At 36.7% G+C, this 16187-nt stretch overlaps 3 protein-coding genes, 3 non-coding genes and 1 pseudogene across 6 annotated transcripts; 2 read left to right on the top strand and 5 right to left on the bottom strand.

Annotated features, from left to right (window-relative positions):
* LOC104728928 (putative FBD-associated F-box protein At1g32375) overlaps positions 1-16158 on the bottom strand; it is a 30239-nt pseudogene extending 14081 nt beyond the window's left edge.
* On the bottom strand, positions 1535-1620 carry LOC147935472 (small nucleolar RNA SNORD24). The gene has a single exon (XR_015573254.1). It is a non-coding gene; the product is annotated as a small nucleolar RNA SNORD24 (small nucleolar RNA).
* LOC147935471 (small nucleolar RNA R12) lies at positions 1671-1743 on the bottom strand. The gene has a single exon (XR_015573301.1). It is a non-coding gene; the product is annotated as a small nucleolar RNA R12 (small nucleolar RNA).
* TRNAI-AAU (transfer RNA isoleucine (anticodon AAU)) lies at positions 2261-2334 on the bottom strand. Its single transcript has one exon. It is a non-coding gene; the product is annotated as a tRNA-Ile (tRNA).
* LOC104726188 (glucosidase 2 subunit beta) lies at positions 2378-7159 on the top strand. Its single transcript, XM_010444991.3, has 16 exons — positions 2378-2662; positions 2771-2887; positions 3164-3259; positions 3388-3627; positions 3973-4229; positions 4620-4694; positions 4790-4900; positions 5114-5441; positions 5533-5634; positions 5723-5824; positions 5899-5956; positions 6069-6137; positions 6270-6357; positions 6503-6564; positions 6667-6718; positions 6805-7159. Exons 1-16 carry the CDS (start codon positions 2530-2532, stop codon positions 6868-6870), a joined length of 1956 nt encoding a protein of 651 aa, XP_010443293.1. The 5' UTR covers positions 2378-2529; the 3' UTR covers positions 6871-7159.
* On the top strand, positions 7702-10912 carry LOC104726187 (putative pyruvate kinase, cytosolic isozyme). The gene is made up of 3 exons (XM_010444990.3): positions 7702-8279; positions 9296-9757; positions 9854-10912. The coding sequence occupies exons 1-3, from the start codon at positions 8052-8054 to the stop codon at positions 10664-10666; spliced, it is 1503 nt and encodes a 500-aa protein (XP_010443292.1). The 5' UTR covers positions 7702-8051; the 3' UTR covers positions 10667-10912.
* LOC104726186 (E3 ubiquitin-protein ligase SIRP1) lies at positions 11331-13840 on the bottom strand. The gene is made up of 2 exons (XM_010444989.3): positions 13210-13840; positions 11331-12812 (listed from the first exon to the last, which is right to left on the bottom strand). The coding sequence occupies exon 2, from the start codon at positions 12769-12771 to the stop codon at positions 11557-11559; it is 1215 nt and encodes a 404-aa protein (XP_010443291.2). The 5' UTR covers positions 12772-12812; positions 13210-13840; the 3' UTR covers positions 11331-11556.
* Positions 16159-16187: the final 29 nt, after the last annotated feature.

The following is a 16187-nucleotide window of genomic DNA, read 5'->3' as shown; positions in this document are numbered from 1 at the left end:
TGTGTAATATCCAAGTAACAGCCTCCTCTTGCTGGACTAGTGTGTCATATCTAGCAGCGATTGGAGTTGGGAATATCAGCAGCCTTCCGTAACTGTTGTGCGACCCCTCAATCCATCAAATCTCCCTTGTTGCACCTTGCACCTTGGCGAGTTTCTATCCTTTCTAATCCGGCTGAGTGATCCTCGAATTTAGGCGTATCAAGTATTTATTACATATGGATTATATATTTTGCACTACATATGGATTTTCATCATTTCTTTAAACTTTTTTTTCAAGTCAAATCAAGGTGATTTTAATTTTGAAAGATGGCCATATGGATATAGACATGGCAATGAGCCAATGACAATAAATTAAAATTAGGGAAACGACAAACCAGTAAGTTCATATTAGGATTTGAATGGTAACCGCGGTTGGGGCGGACAAATCTGTTTGCGGACCAAACCGTCCTGTTTTAAGTGTGGACAGCAAATCGCTGCGGTCCAACTGTATTTGTAAGCAAAAGCGGTTTGCAGTTGGTCCACTGCGGTTTTATCTCTGTTTCTTTTGGACCGCACTACTGCGAACTAAAGTTAATGAATGATAAATAAAAAGCAGTTTAATCTGCAAGCAGGTTAATCCGCAGATAGATTTGTCTGCTCTGACCGCTGCAATTATTCACACCCTTAGGAACTAGCAAAAGAGTATGTAACAAAAAAAAAATTGGCTGCTAAATATATTTGGTTTTGGGCAGAAGAATACGCTAGTTTGTGAGCAACTAAATTATTCGGCATTGGAAGTGGGTCTAGTCGTCGAAAAATGGATAATTGAATCAAATAGTTCTTTGCGGGTGTTATATAGCATTTGGTTTAGCTAGATAAATCGTGGGAACTAAAATTCCCTAATCGAATTTTCAGAATTGACCAAGTATATAAACTCTCTCAGGTATATATCCTTCCACATATTCTCAAATTTTGTCAATAGCTATTAAAAAAAATGTCATTTTTATATGACGATAGTTATAAAAAATATTCCAGAGTTATCGACTCCGGAAACTCTTTATATAATTTTGACATTTGTACTAAACTTATCTGCGTGCCTCGGCGGTGCCTGGCTTGAAATTAAAGTTAATGCATTATCGGTTGTCATATATCAATTCCACGGGTAAATGATGCGTGACGTATCTATTAATCCAATGATTTCACTAGGATGATGACAATAATTAACCATTGGCTTATATTTAATCCAATTCGCATCAAGTACTTCATTAACACTACAAGCAATTATATTTTGATACTGGACATTATATATATCATCTTGCGACAAATTTTCTCAATTAGTACAGACGCCAAAGCTGAATTTGAGAGTTCGAGATATTTATCGTTGACAATGCGATTAATTTGATCTTATGGTTCGTTTATGAATATCATCAATCATGCTCTTGGTTTCCCTACAGTTTACGATGCAAATTTAGATTCAAAATAATTTGAGTTTAAAACAAAAACATGGATTAAAACGGGCCAATGATTGTAAAAAACATAAAAAAAAATTAGATAAGGCCTCAGAGATCTTGGTGGTAAGAATCATCAATTGAAGAATTACTTCATCAAGAGTAGCAAATATTTTTAATCACATCACCGGCCAAAATTCAAAATATCAAAAACAAAAATAAAGTACAATGAAATTGGATGAGATGAGTCAAAAGTAGCTGGTTTATAATAATCACATATTTCAGTGGGAATCCGATTTTATTTCATCACTCTCACCATCCATCCATCAAAAAGAATAATAACCCAAACAAATTCGATATAAGAGATTGATAGATGTATCTGCCTCTAATAACATAAGCTCCTTTGGTTAAAAAAACTAGGTTCTTAAGAGGCAGAGCAAGCTTACGGAGGTAATTTACGTAAGCTTACCGGACATAATTACATATATCCATCATCTCTTTCGCCTAACGATAGATTTCTTAATCTATTGCAATAATAGACTTAAGAAATTTGCAAACTAGGCTGACGAGAAATCGAAAATAAACGAAACATATTGACCATCAAAAATTTGACTCGATGAACAAAAACATGCGGCGGACAGAACAATAAAAAGCTTTGACTTGAATAGTTTGAAGGACAGAGCAGAGAAGCTGAGTGTATATATGCTTTTGACTCCGCAAAACCCTAGTTTATTATCACCGTCCTATTTTTGGTTTCGGGCTAACTATTGGCCCATTCTAATAAGCCCAGTGTAACAATTAAAAGGAAGATAAGGAAATAAATGCGAAAAAAATGGCCCATGCAGGTTTCGAACCTGCGACCTTCGCGTTATTAGCACGACGCTCTAACCAACTGAGCTAATGGGCCTTTCGATTTATGTAACTCTTACAAATTTTAAGTTTACAAACGTATGCTAAAAAATCAGTTAATAATCGAAACTGTGTCGTTTCATCGAATCTGTGTCGAACTTCTTCTCTCTTTCTCAGACACTGAGGCACTTGATTTTCTCGTGGCCAAATCTGTTTTCTCCGTTCATTCTCTCCGGTTCCGATCTCGAAGAAGATGAGAGTAGTTGTATTGTCTTCCTCTGTCTCCTTCTCTTTGCAGCTATCGTTTCTTCTTATTCTCCTTGTTTCTGTTATTAGATCGAACTCGTCTCCATCAAACGATCCGTTTCTCGGCATTTCTCCTCAAGGTTTGGTGGTTTCCTGCTCATTGAGAGATCTGCTTCGTTTTTTCTCAAGATCGTTCACTGTAATTACTCCGATTTGATCTTTTGTTTTCTCTTGTTGATGTTGTGTAGATGAGAAGTATTACAAGTCATCTTCGGAGATAAAGTGTAAGGATGGATCAAAGAAATTCACAAAAGCTCAACTTAATGACGATTTCTGTGATTGTTCTGATGGAACTGACGAGCCAGGTTCGTTTCGTTTTCTCAATTTCTCTTCTCTCGTTGATGTTGGTACTTTTCGATTGTAAAGTTCTTATTGTGTAGCTTTTTTTTTTTTTTCTTTTCTTTTGGTACGATTGTGATTAGTTGATTAACCATTACAGTTTCGTTGGGAATTCAAACTAGTGATTAAAGTTCTGGTTTTTGTTTAGTGGAGTGGAATATAGTTTTTTGCTTTTTTGGGGGGGTTATATGTGTGATGGATCATTTTGTTTACGTTGCTTTATGTGTTGATAAAAAATCCAGGTACCTCAGCTTGCCCAAGTGGGAAATTCTATTGTAGAAACGCAGGCCACTCTCCAACTGTTTTGTTTTCTTCCAGAGTCAATGATGGTATTTGTGGTACGTTACTGGGATTCTATAATTCATTTACATTGAATTAAGCTATGTCCTTTCAACCATATGGAGGAAGAAATTGTTGAAGAATTAGCTTATCAGTACTTATGGTTTGTTTTCCCCTATGAGAGCAGATTGTTGTGATGGTAGTGATGAATATGATGGTCAAGTGACATGCCCAAATACATGCTGGGAAGCTGGAAAAGCTGCTCGAGAAAATCTTAAGAAAAAGATCGAGACATATAACCAAGGGCTTGTTATTAGGAGACAGGAGATAGAAAAAGCGAAAGTGGGTCTAGAGAAAGATGCAGCCGAATTGAAGAAGCTGAAAAGTGAAGAGAAGATTCTCAAAGGCCTTGTTGAACAGCTGAAAGGTTTGCCTTTCTTTCTTTGGATGCGTAATTTAATCTTTCTGTTGGCTGATTTTGCAAGTGGAATGAGAGGGGAGGTTTAGTTTTCATCTTAGAGAACTTAAACGGACATATGTGTAGTTGGATGCTTGATATGCCTCGGATCAGTTAAAGTTTCACTAACCACCAAAAGGAAAAGAAGAAAGTGAGAAAATACATGACTTGTAGTTTATGTAGTGGAATCTGATTAACTTCTTTCTGTGATGACTACAGATGAAAAAGACAGAATTTTTTTTACTGTTAACTATGAGTTAAGTAAACAAAATTCAATTTCTTTCTATGCTTGACATGTTTACATTTCTTCTTTAGATCGTAAAGAACAAATTGAGAAGGTAGAGGAGAAGGAGCGTCTACAGAAAGAAAAGGAGGAGAAGGAAAAGAAAGAGGCCGAGTCAGCTGCCCATGAAGGAAAGGGGGATACTGAGGAGAAGACAGATGACAGTGAAAAAGTTGAAGAAAGCACCAATGATGAAGGGGTGCCTGGAGTTTCACAGCACGATGAAAATCCCCATGATACAACACATCATGATGAGATTGGTAATTACAAGGATTATCCTTCAGATGAGGTTAGTTCTTTTCTTGAACTAAAATAGATTTGCACGCTTTCATCTTTGTCGTCTTTTTAATTGTACTTATTCAACAAGTTAAGGAGTCAAACCATGGACGATAAGCTTATCAGACCATTTGTTAATATTTTGGTCCCTTTTGGACCTCCTGCTCGTTCATGAATCATGAGGTCATGAAATAAAATATTCAAGTTTCAATATGTGAGACGCTTGATACTCTTTCTCATTCTCATTGACATGATGACATCTAAACCTTGGCTATCTTGAACTCATTCACATGACTATGAACCCTCGTCAATACCTTCAGTGGTTTCTATTTTTCTTGAGTTCTCTTCTTTTGCTTTCGGGCTGTGTAACTCAAGCGGGTCCTGAATTAAAATTTAATTTCAGGAGCCAGCAGCTGAAGCTGAAGCTGAACCAACAAGTATATTGGAAGAAGCTACTCACACTAATCCAGCAGACGAGGTATGGAAATTTATTTTGATTCATATGCTTTTCGAAAAGTGGTGCAATCTGTTACTTGGAAGTTAGATGATGATATAAGGTTGTCTACTATACAGCATGTTGTGGATACAAAGGAGGAAACTCCCTCATCTGAGGATTCCGTCACAGAGGGATTGCAAAATGATGATGATACCAAAAAGGAGGAATCAGACGAGGTTAAGAAAATGGTAATTTTCTTTCAATTTCTGGCCTAGTTCATACAGTTGTCATACATCTGAGTATAGTTCTCTGAACTTCCGTGATGAGAATACTCTGTCTTTTTGAGACTTGTCTATTGCATTATTTCAGTAACTCTTCCCATTCTGAGTTATATCTTGGAAATTACTAATTTCCTGATTTTTCCCTTGACGTCAAAAGTACTCTACTTTCTATTTTGATAGGACGATCTTGTAACCGAAAAGAAGGAAGAGTTGTCAAAGGAAGAGTTGGGGCGTCTTGTTGCCTCTCGTTGGACAGGAGAGAAATCTGATAATCCAACTGAGGCAGACGATAGCCCCAAAGTTGATATTCAGGAAAACCATGAGCACACACCCATCACTCCACATGAAGTAGAAGAAGATGATGGATTTGTTTCGGATAGTGACGATACCAGCGATGATGGGAAATACAGTGACCATGAACCCGAAGATGATTCCTACGAAGAGGAGTATCGCCATGATTCTAGTTCTTCATACAAATCTGATGCAGATGATGATGTCGATTTATCAGGTCTGCACTATTTCCACAGATATTTATATTCTTGAACGATGTTAATCATCTATCATATTTAGTTGACATGATTGAATTTCGTTACGGATAGAGACAACCTCAAATCCTACTTGGTTGGAGAAGATACAAAAGACTGTCAAGAACATTTTGCTGTCTGTGAATTTATTCCAAACCACCCCAGTGGACAAATCGGGTAAAATAATAGTTTAGCATTTCCATTATTGGTACTAGTGCTACTCTTATTCTTTAGTGATTCATTTATATCATTTTGGAATGTGCAGAGGCTGATCGGGTACGCAAAGAATACGATGAGTCGAACTCCAAACTGAATAAAATACAGTCAAGGATATCGAGCTTAGAAAAGAAACTAAAACAAGACTTTGGTGTGTATGATAAGACATCCTAAGCACTTACATTTGCCTTTCTTTGAGTTAGTCCTTACATATTGTTATCACAGGACCGGAGAAAGAGTTCTATTCATTCCATGGTCGTTGTTTTGAAAGCAAACAGGGCAAGTAAGGATAATCTTATCAGTTTAATGTCTCATCCATTCTTTATTAGCATTATCAGGAATTATAATTATGGTTATCTTATGCATTTACTGTTATTACCTACATAATGGCGTAGGTATACTTACAAAGTCTGCTCATATAAAGAAGCAACACAAGAGGAGGGCTATTCAAAAACTCGGTTAGGGTAAGTATCATGCCACTGTATATTTTCTGTGCATGTTGATCTCTTTCATGATACATACACTAATAACGAGGAATGGTTTCGAAGCTGATCTCTATGCTTCTTTACTTTGTTTTATGGAATTTACCAAAATAGGGATTGGGACAAATTTGAGAACTCTTACCAATTCATGTCATATACCAACGGAGATAAATGCTGGAATGGTCCGGATAGAAGCCTTAAGGTAAGCGTTTGATATTGTTAAAAGTCCAAAAAATATTGTCCAATTAACATTGAGTCCAACTATCGAAAGAAATTAATGTGAGACTTGTCCTTGCAAAGATCACAGACGTTAAGAATACAAAGCTTGACTAGTTCAGTAAATGCAGGTGAAACTAAGATGCGGGTTGAAAAATGAGCTTACGGATGTCGATGAACCAAGCCGTTGCGAGTAAGTTCTTGTCTTGGATACATATCACGCACGGGTCATCATCCCCTTTTGTCTCCAGTTTTTCATTTTGCTATCCTTTATTATTACTCTCTTGTTACACAGATATGCGGCGATCTTATCTACTCCAGCTCGGTGTTTGGAAGACAAACTTAAAGTAAGTTGTTTTTGTGTCATCTCAAATCTCAAAGAAGACTACACTAGCTAACACTTCCTTAATCTGGTGTTTCGTCTTTTTTATAGGAACTACAGCAGAAGCTCGAGAAGTTGATGAACCAAGACAAACCTCAGAATCACGACGAACTCTGATCATTTTCACCTGAAATAATTCTTACCAGATGCGCACACTGCGGTTAGATTTATGTCAGTTAGACTAGTAATCTTGCTAAGTCTCAAACGTCAAGAAAGGAGGAACTAAAAAAAAAGTGAACGGAGAAGTTTTGGGTCGGAAGAGAATGATAGGGTCAAGTTTACCTCATTTGTGTTCAACAGAGACTCTCTATATATCAAAAGTATCTAGACAATGTTCAGCTTTGGTTAAGCGCAAAGAACGATTCTTCTATAAAAAAGACGTGAAGGAGGCCTAAAATCTTATAAAGCTTTTAGTGTCTTAAAGTTATTCGGGATAACATCTCGAAGTTTAATCACTGTTTAGGTCGGAAAGTGTTTTTACATACGTCCTAAACAAGTGGTAGGTTTTGGTTCGGTTTAAAAAATAAATTCTGATGCTTTGTTTTACAGATTCCATTACCAATAGAGACAAAACTCAATAATGAACTAAACTATTGCAGTTCAACACTTAACACCCTAACCGGGATTGAATAATTTATTATTTTCAAGATTATGAATAACTTAATTCCGGAATTAAACAAAGATCAAAATCATCAAATCTATAAATTATTTACAAAATTAATATATTCTCATCTTAACTACTGGTTAACAAGAAATTAACTGAAAACTATCCATGTGTAAACAAACAAATGTTAATCAACTTTGAAATAATGACAAATAACGTGCATTAGAAAGACTTAAAATATCATTAAGTAGATATTTTATACAGAGAAAAAAATAAACCATGTGGCCCGACAATAGTTCGAGAAGGCATAAAAAGGTAAACGAAAACGGAATAGTATTCAGAAGTCATAACAATGTGCGTCACACGGTAGAATATTAAACCGGTGGGAAAGAATCAAAAAACGTATCGGTCTTTTCTTGACCAAATCTAAACCAACGACTCCAATTTACCATTTTTATTTTCATTTTTTCACCTCAAAAGTCAATAAAAGAAGAAGAGAGAGAGAGAGAGAGAGAGAGAGAGACTCTTCTTCATTTCTTCATAAATCTCTCTCTTTCTTTCTCAGATTCTCTCTGTATTTTCCTTGTTCGGCAAGCCAGATCTCACTCCATAAATCTCTCTTTCTCATCTCTCTCTCTTCTTCCTCTACACCAACAATCCCCAATCCTTGCTTCTTTTTACTTTACTTACTACGATGGCGACGGCGATGATAGAGCAAAGGCCGAAGACGAAGATCGTATGTACTCTAGGTCCAGCTTCCAGATCCGTTCCTATGGTGGAGAAGCTTCTCAGGGCTGGTATGAACGTTGCTCGCTTCAATTTCTCTCATGGATCTCATGAGTACCACCAAGAGACTCTCGATAACCTCCGTCAAGCTATGCTTAACACTGGTATCCTCTGCGCTGTTATGCTCGACACCAAGGTTCGCCGATTAAGTTCGCTGTTTATTATAGTTAGCTGTGTGAACTTTTGCGATTTCAATCGTCAATCATTCCTTTTGACTCCGATTCGACTGTGATCTGGAAATTCTAGGGTTTTTTCTCTAGATTTTTTTTTTTGTGTGGTCTCTGATTGGTTTATTTCTACATCTTGATCTGTAACACTGACGGTCTATTTTATTTTTTGATTGATTTTTGTGTTTAAATGTTTTTTCGTTCATGCCTCTTTTGTACTCATCTATGTTTGGTAAATGGTTTCTGTTTTTGTCTATTTATGTCATTTGATTTTTTTTTTTTTTTTTTTCTTATATTTCAACTCTTGCTAATATAGAACTCTAAGAAACCTTACTCTCATGAATGGTGCTTTTATAACTTCTGGGAATTGCCTAATTTGTTATTAAATTATGAATCTAGATCTGTGTCTGTGAGACTCTTGTTCTTGTGGTTACGTAATTTGTCTCTTCTTTGAACGAGTTAGACCAAAGTTGAGAAGAGTAAAAGCTAGTGAAGGTAATAAATACAGTATTTAATAGATGATGAATTAGAGTCAAGTATGTGGAGAGTGGTGATATAAGATGTTCTTGAACTGTTCTCTCTGGTTTTGTGGCCGAGTTTATTATTAGTGTGTGAAGAAGAAGTTATACTCGAAATTAAACTCAGTGTGAATTTTAAATTTGATTTGTTTCCATAACTTGTTTCTTGTATATACGCTTAGCTTGAGGCAGCCATATTGACAGTATAAGAGACAGGAGACTTCTAATTGTAGAGTAAGAAGAAATTAGTGTTGATAGACAATTATGTTTTTTTTAGCCGGAGAATGGCATTAGTGTGTGAAGTAAAAGTTCTAACCACATTTCAGTTGATACTCTTAACCTGTTTGCTTTTTCAGTTGAAGATTTGTTCTGTCAACTTATGTCTTGTGTATGTAAAGTGTGACAGATTTATATGGTTTTTTGATTATGTTAATAGAGGGTTGTTGTTGTTTTTTTCTCTTATAAAGGGTCCAGAAATCCGAACCGGGTTCTTGAAAGATGGGAAACCAATTCAACTGACACAAGGCCAGGAGATCACAATTTCGACTGACTACGACTTGAAGGGTGACGAGAACACTATTTGCATGAGCTACAAAAAGCTGGCTGTAGATGTGAACCCAGGAATGGTCATACTTTGTGCTGATGGTACAATCTCCTTACTGGTCCTCTCTTGTGACAGAGAGAACGGAACAGTCCGTTGCCGGTGTGAGAACAGTGCCATGCTCGGTGAGAGAAAGAATGTTAATCTCCCAGGTGTTGTTGTGGATCTCCCAACACTAACTGAGAAAGACAAAGAAGACATCATGCAATGGGGAGTCCCAAATCAAATCGACATGATTGCTCTGTCCTTTGTCAGAAAAGGTTCAGACTTAGTCCAGGTCCGGAAACTACTAGGAAAGCACGCGAAAACTATTCTTCTCATGTCTAAGGTATGCTAAACCAAAGCTCTCTTTCTAGTTCCGGAAACTACAGGATCAAATCTTTAGGTTGTGAAGGTTTTGTGCTATCTTTTTGTGATGGTTTAGGTTGAGAACCAAGAAGGTGTGGCAAATTTCGATGACATTTTGGTGAATTCGGATGCTTTCATGATTGCCAGAGGAGATCTAGGTATGGAAATCCCGATTGAGAAGATCTTCTTAGCTCAGAAGGTGATGATCTACAAATGCAACATCCAGGGGAAACCTGTGGTCACAGCGACTCAGATGCTCGAGTCCATGATCAAGTCTCCTCGACCCACAAGAGCCGAAGCCACAGATGTTGCAAACGCGGTCCTCGACGGTACAGACTGTGTCATGCTCAGTGGTGAAACCGCAGCTGGAGCATACCCTGAACTAGCTGTCCGTACAATGGCTAAGATCTGTGTGGAAGCTGAGAGCACCCTCGACTACGGTGATGTCTTCAAGAGGATCATGCTGTACTCTCCAGTTCCAATGAGCCCACTCGAGTCACTCGCATCCTCAGCTGTCAGAACCGCTAACTCAGCTAGAGCCACTCTCATCATGGTCCTAACCAGAGGAGGAAGCACAGCGAGACTTGTGGCTAAGTACAGACCAGGAATGCCTATTCTATCTGTCGTTGTTCCAGAGATCAAAACCGACTTCTTCGACTGGTCTTGCAGCGACGAGTCCCCCGCGAGACACAGCCTTATCTTCCGTGGTCTGATCCCAGTGCTCTACGCTGGATCCGCAAGAGCTTCACACGATGAATCAACAGAAGAAGCTATTGAGTTTGCGACTCAGTACGGGAAAGAGAAAGAGCTGTGCAAGACTGGTGACTCCGTTGTTGCTCTACTCCGAGTTGGTAATGCTTCTGTGATCAAGATCTTGACCGTCAAGTGATGATTCCAATCAAAAACCCCGTTTTTGGCGTTTGGAGAACGCTCCTATTATAAACGTTTTATTCATGAAAGTATTCAAGATTGTGATTTAAATCTTGAGATAGAAAACTCGAGTTCTATTTTTTTGCATATTACCACTACTATTGTGACCGGTGAATCCACTTAACAGCTCCTTCTGGGATTTTTTTTGGGTTGTATGGAAACTACTGGATCATTCATACACGTATCCATTATCATGATTTTCTTATTGTTTTTTGAAGTATATTTCTTACGTATAAGCCAAATATAATGGTGAAATATGTTTCTTATTCTTAAAATTGACAGGGCATGAAGACAAAAAGAAGACAGCGCATGAATCATCGCCCCATACAAAAATCATTCCGACAATGACTAATCATTATCTCCATTTTTGTAAAAAAATTCATCATTATTTGTGCTTCAACTGAAAAATATAATTTTCATATTTCTGAAACACTCCATTTTAAAAAACACAAAGATAATGGAAACACACATAATTTGATCATCTCTGTACAAAGACTGAATCATCATCGCCCATACAAAGCTCATTCCGACAAAAGATTGAATCATTTCCTCTATTATGTAGCATTACCATCATTTATTTGGACATCAGCTGACAGATATTTCATAGTATTAAGAAGACTCAATTTGTTGAAAACAAAGAACAATGGAAACACATAAACTGAATTTGATCATCTCTGTACAACAACAATGGATTTGTTTTGGTTCAACAGTCTGAGTGAAAGAACATCATTTTTTTATGTACATAATAAAAGCAGAGAATGAAATGCAGAGTACATAACAAATTTAAGAGCTAGAAATTGACATATTTGATAGAGCAACAAAAGATGAAAGAACAAGAACAGTAACAAATCAGCGAGAAGAACCAGAAGATCTTGAGTAGAAATTGTTCTCACCAGATTGAGTTCCAGAGGATGATGAAGACGACGACGACGAAGAAGAAGAAGAAGAAGACGAGAACAATCCACTGAACGGCCATGGAAACGAGAACCGTCTTCCATTTCCACTCCTCGCATCATCCTCTCTTCCTCTCTCCGCACTACCAACACTCTCAACAACGTTTCTGTTATTAGTTTCCCGAACATTTCTTGTTCTTGGCGGTCTCTCAGTGGAATCAGTCTTTGTCTCATCATCATCATCAGCACTAGAAGGAAGCTCAAATCGACAAACGGGACAAGAACTATGAAGCTCAAGCCAAGGGACAATACAACGGATATGAAACTTATGCTTACAAGGCATCTCTTTAGCTTCAGTTCCTTTCTCAAAATCATCCAAACAAACAGAACATTGCAAAGGTTCCATTATCTTAACAGTTGGTAAAGCTTCAACAGCTTCTTTACGAGCAGGTGGAGTCCCTTGTCTATTAGGATCATTCTCAGCTAAATGCTGAAGTAAAAGATCTAATCCAGGTCCAATGAAGTAATCACCAAGTGAAGTCAATGAAGGATGATGATGATGATGATTTTGATCAGAAGAACCTTGAACAACAAGAGATTGGTTATAAGGATTGATCATTATAACTCTATTGTTGTTGTTACTATCCCTCTCTCGAGGATTCTCATCAGAGCTTTCATACTCAGAAGCAATCCCAGCACGAATCCCTTGAAGCAACTGCAATATATTCCCTGAGCTTCTTCGTCTTCTCCTCAAGATAGATTCAAACTCTCTATCCAAATCAATCTCTCCACCATGTCGCCTAGCTCGATGATGACGATACACATTACTGTTATCATTCCCATCAAGATTGTTCAACTCATCATCAACATTATCATCGTTATTGTCTTCACCAAACTCTGATCTCCTAAACCTTCTTCGTCTCCTAGGACTACTCATCATCCCAAGCAAGATTGGTGCCCATAGAGACAACGCACGGTCTGTTCCAAAATCGGTTTCTGAATCTTGAACATCTCTTGGTATGCCTCTGCCTCCACCTCCATTGCCATTACCGCTCATTTCTTCTATGAACCCGCTTTGACAAAAGGGACATTTGATCTCAGATTCCATTATTGGATTCACCATTTGTGAACACATGTGACACCAATACCTAGCTGCCATTGTTTCATCCATGTCTCTCTCTCAATCCTTCACCTCCCCCAAATCTCTTGATTCTGCAAAACCAGAAGAAGAAGAAGAAGAAGAACACACGATGAAAAATATATATAAATTCAGATCTAAGACCCTATAAAGTTTATAACTTTCTCAAAATGAGTAGATTTTTGTCATTAATTTCCCCAGAATTTTATTGATTTTGACCAATCAAATTCGGATAAGAACATCTTTGAGAAAAAAAGGAGAAGAAAAGTTAAAATCTTTTCTTAACAAATTTGGATAAAATCCAAAACCCATATGGAAAAAAATTGAAAGAAAACCCAGAATCTTTGTAAAATAAACAAAACCCTTCAAAAAAAAAGGAATCAAATTTCTTGCTTTTTCTGTCATATAATTTCTCAAAAAAAAAGAAAAAAACCCAGAAATTTTTACAAACCCACAACACAAAAATCATACCTTTAATAAATGTCTCTGCTTTTACTTGTTGAAAACCCCAAGAAATAAACTTTCAAATCTTGTTCTTCCTTCTTTCTCGATTCCTCTAGAGAAAATTAGAAAAAAAGCCCCCCAAAAAAATAAAGATTTAATTTTTTTGTAGAAAGGGTTCGAGAAAAAATGGAGAAAGAAAGAAAGAGGAAATGAAGAAGAAAGAGAGGAAGGAAACGAAACAAAGCAACCCAACCACGTCCTCCTTCCTCTCCTCCTCTTCGGTCTAAACAACACCCCAACTCGTTCCCCCTTGTCTCCTCTTTACTTTATGTCATTTTCTTAATTAGCATTTATTATCCTTAGTTTAATTCTTAATCAAGTTTAAGACTTTTTTTTTTTGTTAATTATAGTCTTTTTTGCTTCCTTTACAAATTTTATCAGTAGCCTGATTGATTCAACGCCTGTGTGAGTGTGTGGTCTTCGTTTATTTGAGTTAGATTACTATTTGTTTGGTTATATTATAATGACTAGTTGTATATTCTAGTTGAAATGGAAATACGAAGGTATCTTCTCTTCTATGTAAAAAAAATGTATGTAAAATATATTCGTTTTGATGTAGACATTTTTAAATTGATAATGAAATTTTTATGTTTTCTCCAACTTTATAATAATAGACGCTTGAACTTTATTTCTTAGAATCGGGCCCGAGTAATGTATCTATCCATTACATTCTTCAATAATGTGTTTACCAATATAAAGCTTATTTAAGAAATCAAAATCAAACACCAACCAAACAAATATAGCTTCAATCAAAACGAAGCTGGCAAGTACGTGAACACATAGGCGATGATGATGACAACAACTCTTTAAGCATCTCAGATTTCTCGTGATCGTTGGAATCATCAGAGGAGAAAATTGCCTTCTTCAAACGGTTTGCGTTTCTTAAGATGAATGCTGCTACTTGTTTCTCTTCTTTGTACCCTTCATAATTTACCCATTTGAGAGTTTCAAGACTCGTTACCAAACACTTAGGAATTGAACTCGGTTCACTCCAGCACGGACGTGGATAATCCTGACTATGGTACTGATACAACATGTAAAATGGATTAATAATATATACTGGTCGAGAGGAAAATGAAATAATTCAGGTTTAGATTTACGTACAGAACAAAGTTTGAGAGCTCGTAAATTAGGAGAGGCTCTGAGCATACACAAAAGTATATCCAACCACTTTGTTTTACATGTGCATAACGTTAAACGTACAAGACTTCGGAAGACACTACCAATAGGATATGCATCCTGCAATACAAATCAGACTCAAGTACACAATCAACATAAATAGAGAGCTTCAAAAATAAAATAAACAAAACGTATGTTTACCTTTGCGGTTGGTAAACATAAATAGAGACGCTGGACTGAATTAACAAAACTTAGAATATCCCCATTATGATTTTGGGTAACGACAACGCCTGCCTTAACAATATTAGGCATTTCATTCTCAATGACACAAACCCCACAAGAGCTATACTCAGAAATGACCAAGTGTTCCAACAAAGGAGTATTTATCACAAACCCATCTTTGTCATCTTTAACTCTGTCTTGTGATTTATACAATGATGCGTACTTGAGAGAAGGCACCCTAACGGTGAAAACAGTCACATTATCATCAGGACACTGCTCCACATATAAGTCCTCAAGAACAGGACAGCTTAATAAAAGCTTCTTGAAAAATTCATCACCACCTGGTGGGTACTTCATGGATTCAAGACTCAGTTTCTTGAGGGATGGGAAAAAAATTGAGGCAAATGCATCATCCAAAAGAACCGTGTTACTTAGTTTCAAGATCACAAGCATTTTACAACATGTATACAAGCTCCTCGGAAGTGTGACAGCTGGAGTAGTTTGACTAGAAGAAGTAACAATCTCGATAACAAGCTTACGCACAACATGTCTAGCAATAACTCTAAACCATACTCCAATATCAATAGCATTACAAGACTTTTGATCAAGTTTGAAACGCAACGTTTTTATAACTGGCGCCTCATGCAAAACCAAAGATCTTAAAACAAATATCGAAAATTTACCAAACTCATTACTCTGATAGCTATCATCGTATACGAGTTTTGGCACCATCCTCCAAAGAAATCGCCACCGTTTTGACAAAACCATTGTGGCCACAACATCTCTAGTAGGTTGTTGAGACAATATTCCCACGAGCACTGCATCGGGTAACCCACTTATCCTATCCATTGAGAATTCTTACGCAGATCAAAAACCCTATCCAACCCACAAAACCAAACAATGGTTGAACGAGAATGAGAAGATTTTCACAGAAAAAGAAAAAAAAAAAAAAAAAAAAAAAAAAAAAAAAAGCATGTCCTGACACCAATTACGTCTTTTGAATAGAAACCCTAATTAATTGGAGCTGTGCGACTTTCGCAATTAGTAAAAAAATATATATATTATTAATTTCCATAATTTTCTTTCTCTGATTTTTTATTTATTTTTAATACAATTAAAAGAGAGTAAATATTCATCATATGTAAACTAAACTTATCTTATTGATTAATCCAGTACGTGCATAAAAAGATATCATTCTTATAATTAGAGGGAGCAAAGACCATAAGTTGATTGATGATATCTTGTAAGCTAAACTAAAACAGAGAAGTTTTAGGATCATTCCTTCTATAGACCATGCCCACAAAAACAAGTTCCAGTGTACTCTCTGCCATTGTAATTTCCTTGTTTGTATATCACCCATTTTAATTACAATGTATGCTTGAACCCCATATGGCCGACGTTTTTACTACTAAGTACTACTGTCAATATTGTAGGAACTCTGTAAACGGTATACAATGCCTTGCTCAGTCTGTATACAAGGGTTGATTCCCCAAGATGGAGGTGGTTATTGCATTCTCTATCATTGGCTAACATTGATTTCTCAATTCTCAGTCATATCAATTTACAAGGAGACTTATTTGCTCTGTTATCTGATGGATGGACTA

This window comes from Camelina sativa, chromosome 11 (assembly GCF_030686135.1).
Source record: "Camelina sativa cultivar CO46 ecotype springtype chromosome 11, ASM3068613v1".
Classification (NCBI taxonomy): domain Eukaryota; kingdom Viridiplantae; phylum Streptophyta; class Magnoliopsida; order Brassicales; family Brassicaceae; genus Camelina; species Camelina sativa.
The sequence above is the reverse complement of the archived record's forward strand: the minus strand, read 5'-3'. Positions and strand labels throughout refer to the sequence as shown.

What these genes read in the sequence shown, in the direction of transcription:
- LOC104726188 (XM_010444991.3), top strand. Translation starts at nt 2,530, where the DNA reads ATGAGAGTAGTTGTATTGTCTTCCTCTGTCTCCTTCTCTTTGCAGCTA. An exon ending in CCTTGTTGAACAGCTGAAAG is followed by an intron (nt 3,628 to 3,972) that starts GTTTGCCTTTCT and finishes TTTCTTCTTTAG; the next exon opens with ATCGTAAAGAACAAATTGAG. An exon ending in ACACTAATCCAGCAGACGAG is followed by an intron (nt 4,695 to 4,789) that starts GTATGGAAATTT and finishes TCTACTATACAG; the next exon opens with CATGTTGTGGATACAAAGGA.
- LOC104726187 (XM_010444990.3), top strand. Translation starts at nt 8,052, where the DNA reads ATGGCGACGGCGATGATAGAGCAAAGGCCGAAGACGAAGATCGTATGT. An exon ending in CTGTTATGCTCGACACCAAG is followed by an intron (nt 8,280 to 9,295) that starts GTTCGCCGATTA and finishes TCTCTTATAAAG; the next exon opens with GGTCCAGAAATCCGAACCGG. An exon ending in CTATTCTTCTCATGTCTAAG is followed by an intron (nt 9,758 to 9,853) that starts GTATGCTAAACC and finishes GTGATGGTTTAG; the next exon opens with GTTGAGAACCAAGAAGGTGT.
- LOC104726186 (XM_010444989.3), bottom strand. Translation starts at nt 12,771, where the DNA reads ATGGATGAAACAATGGCAGCTAGGTATTGGTGTCACATGTGTTCACAA.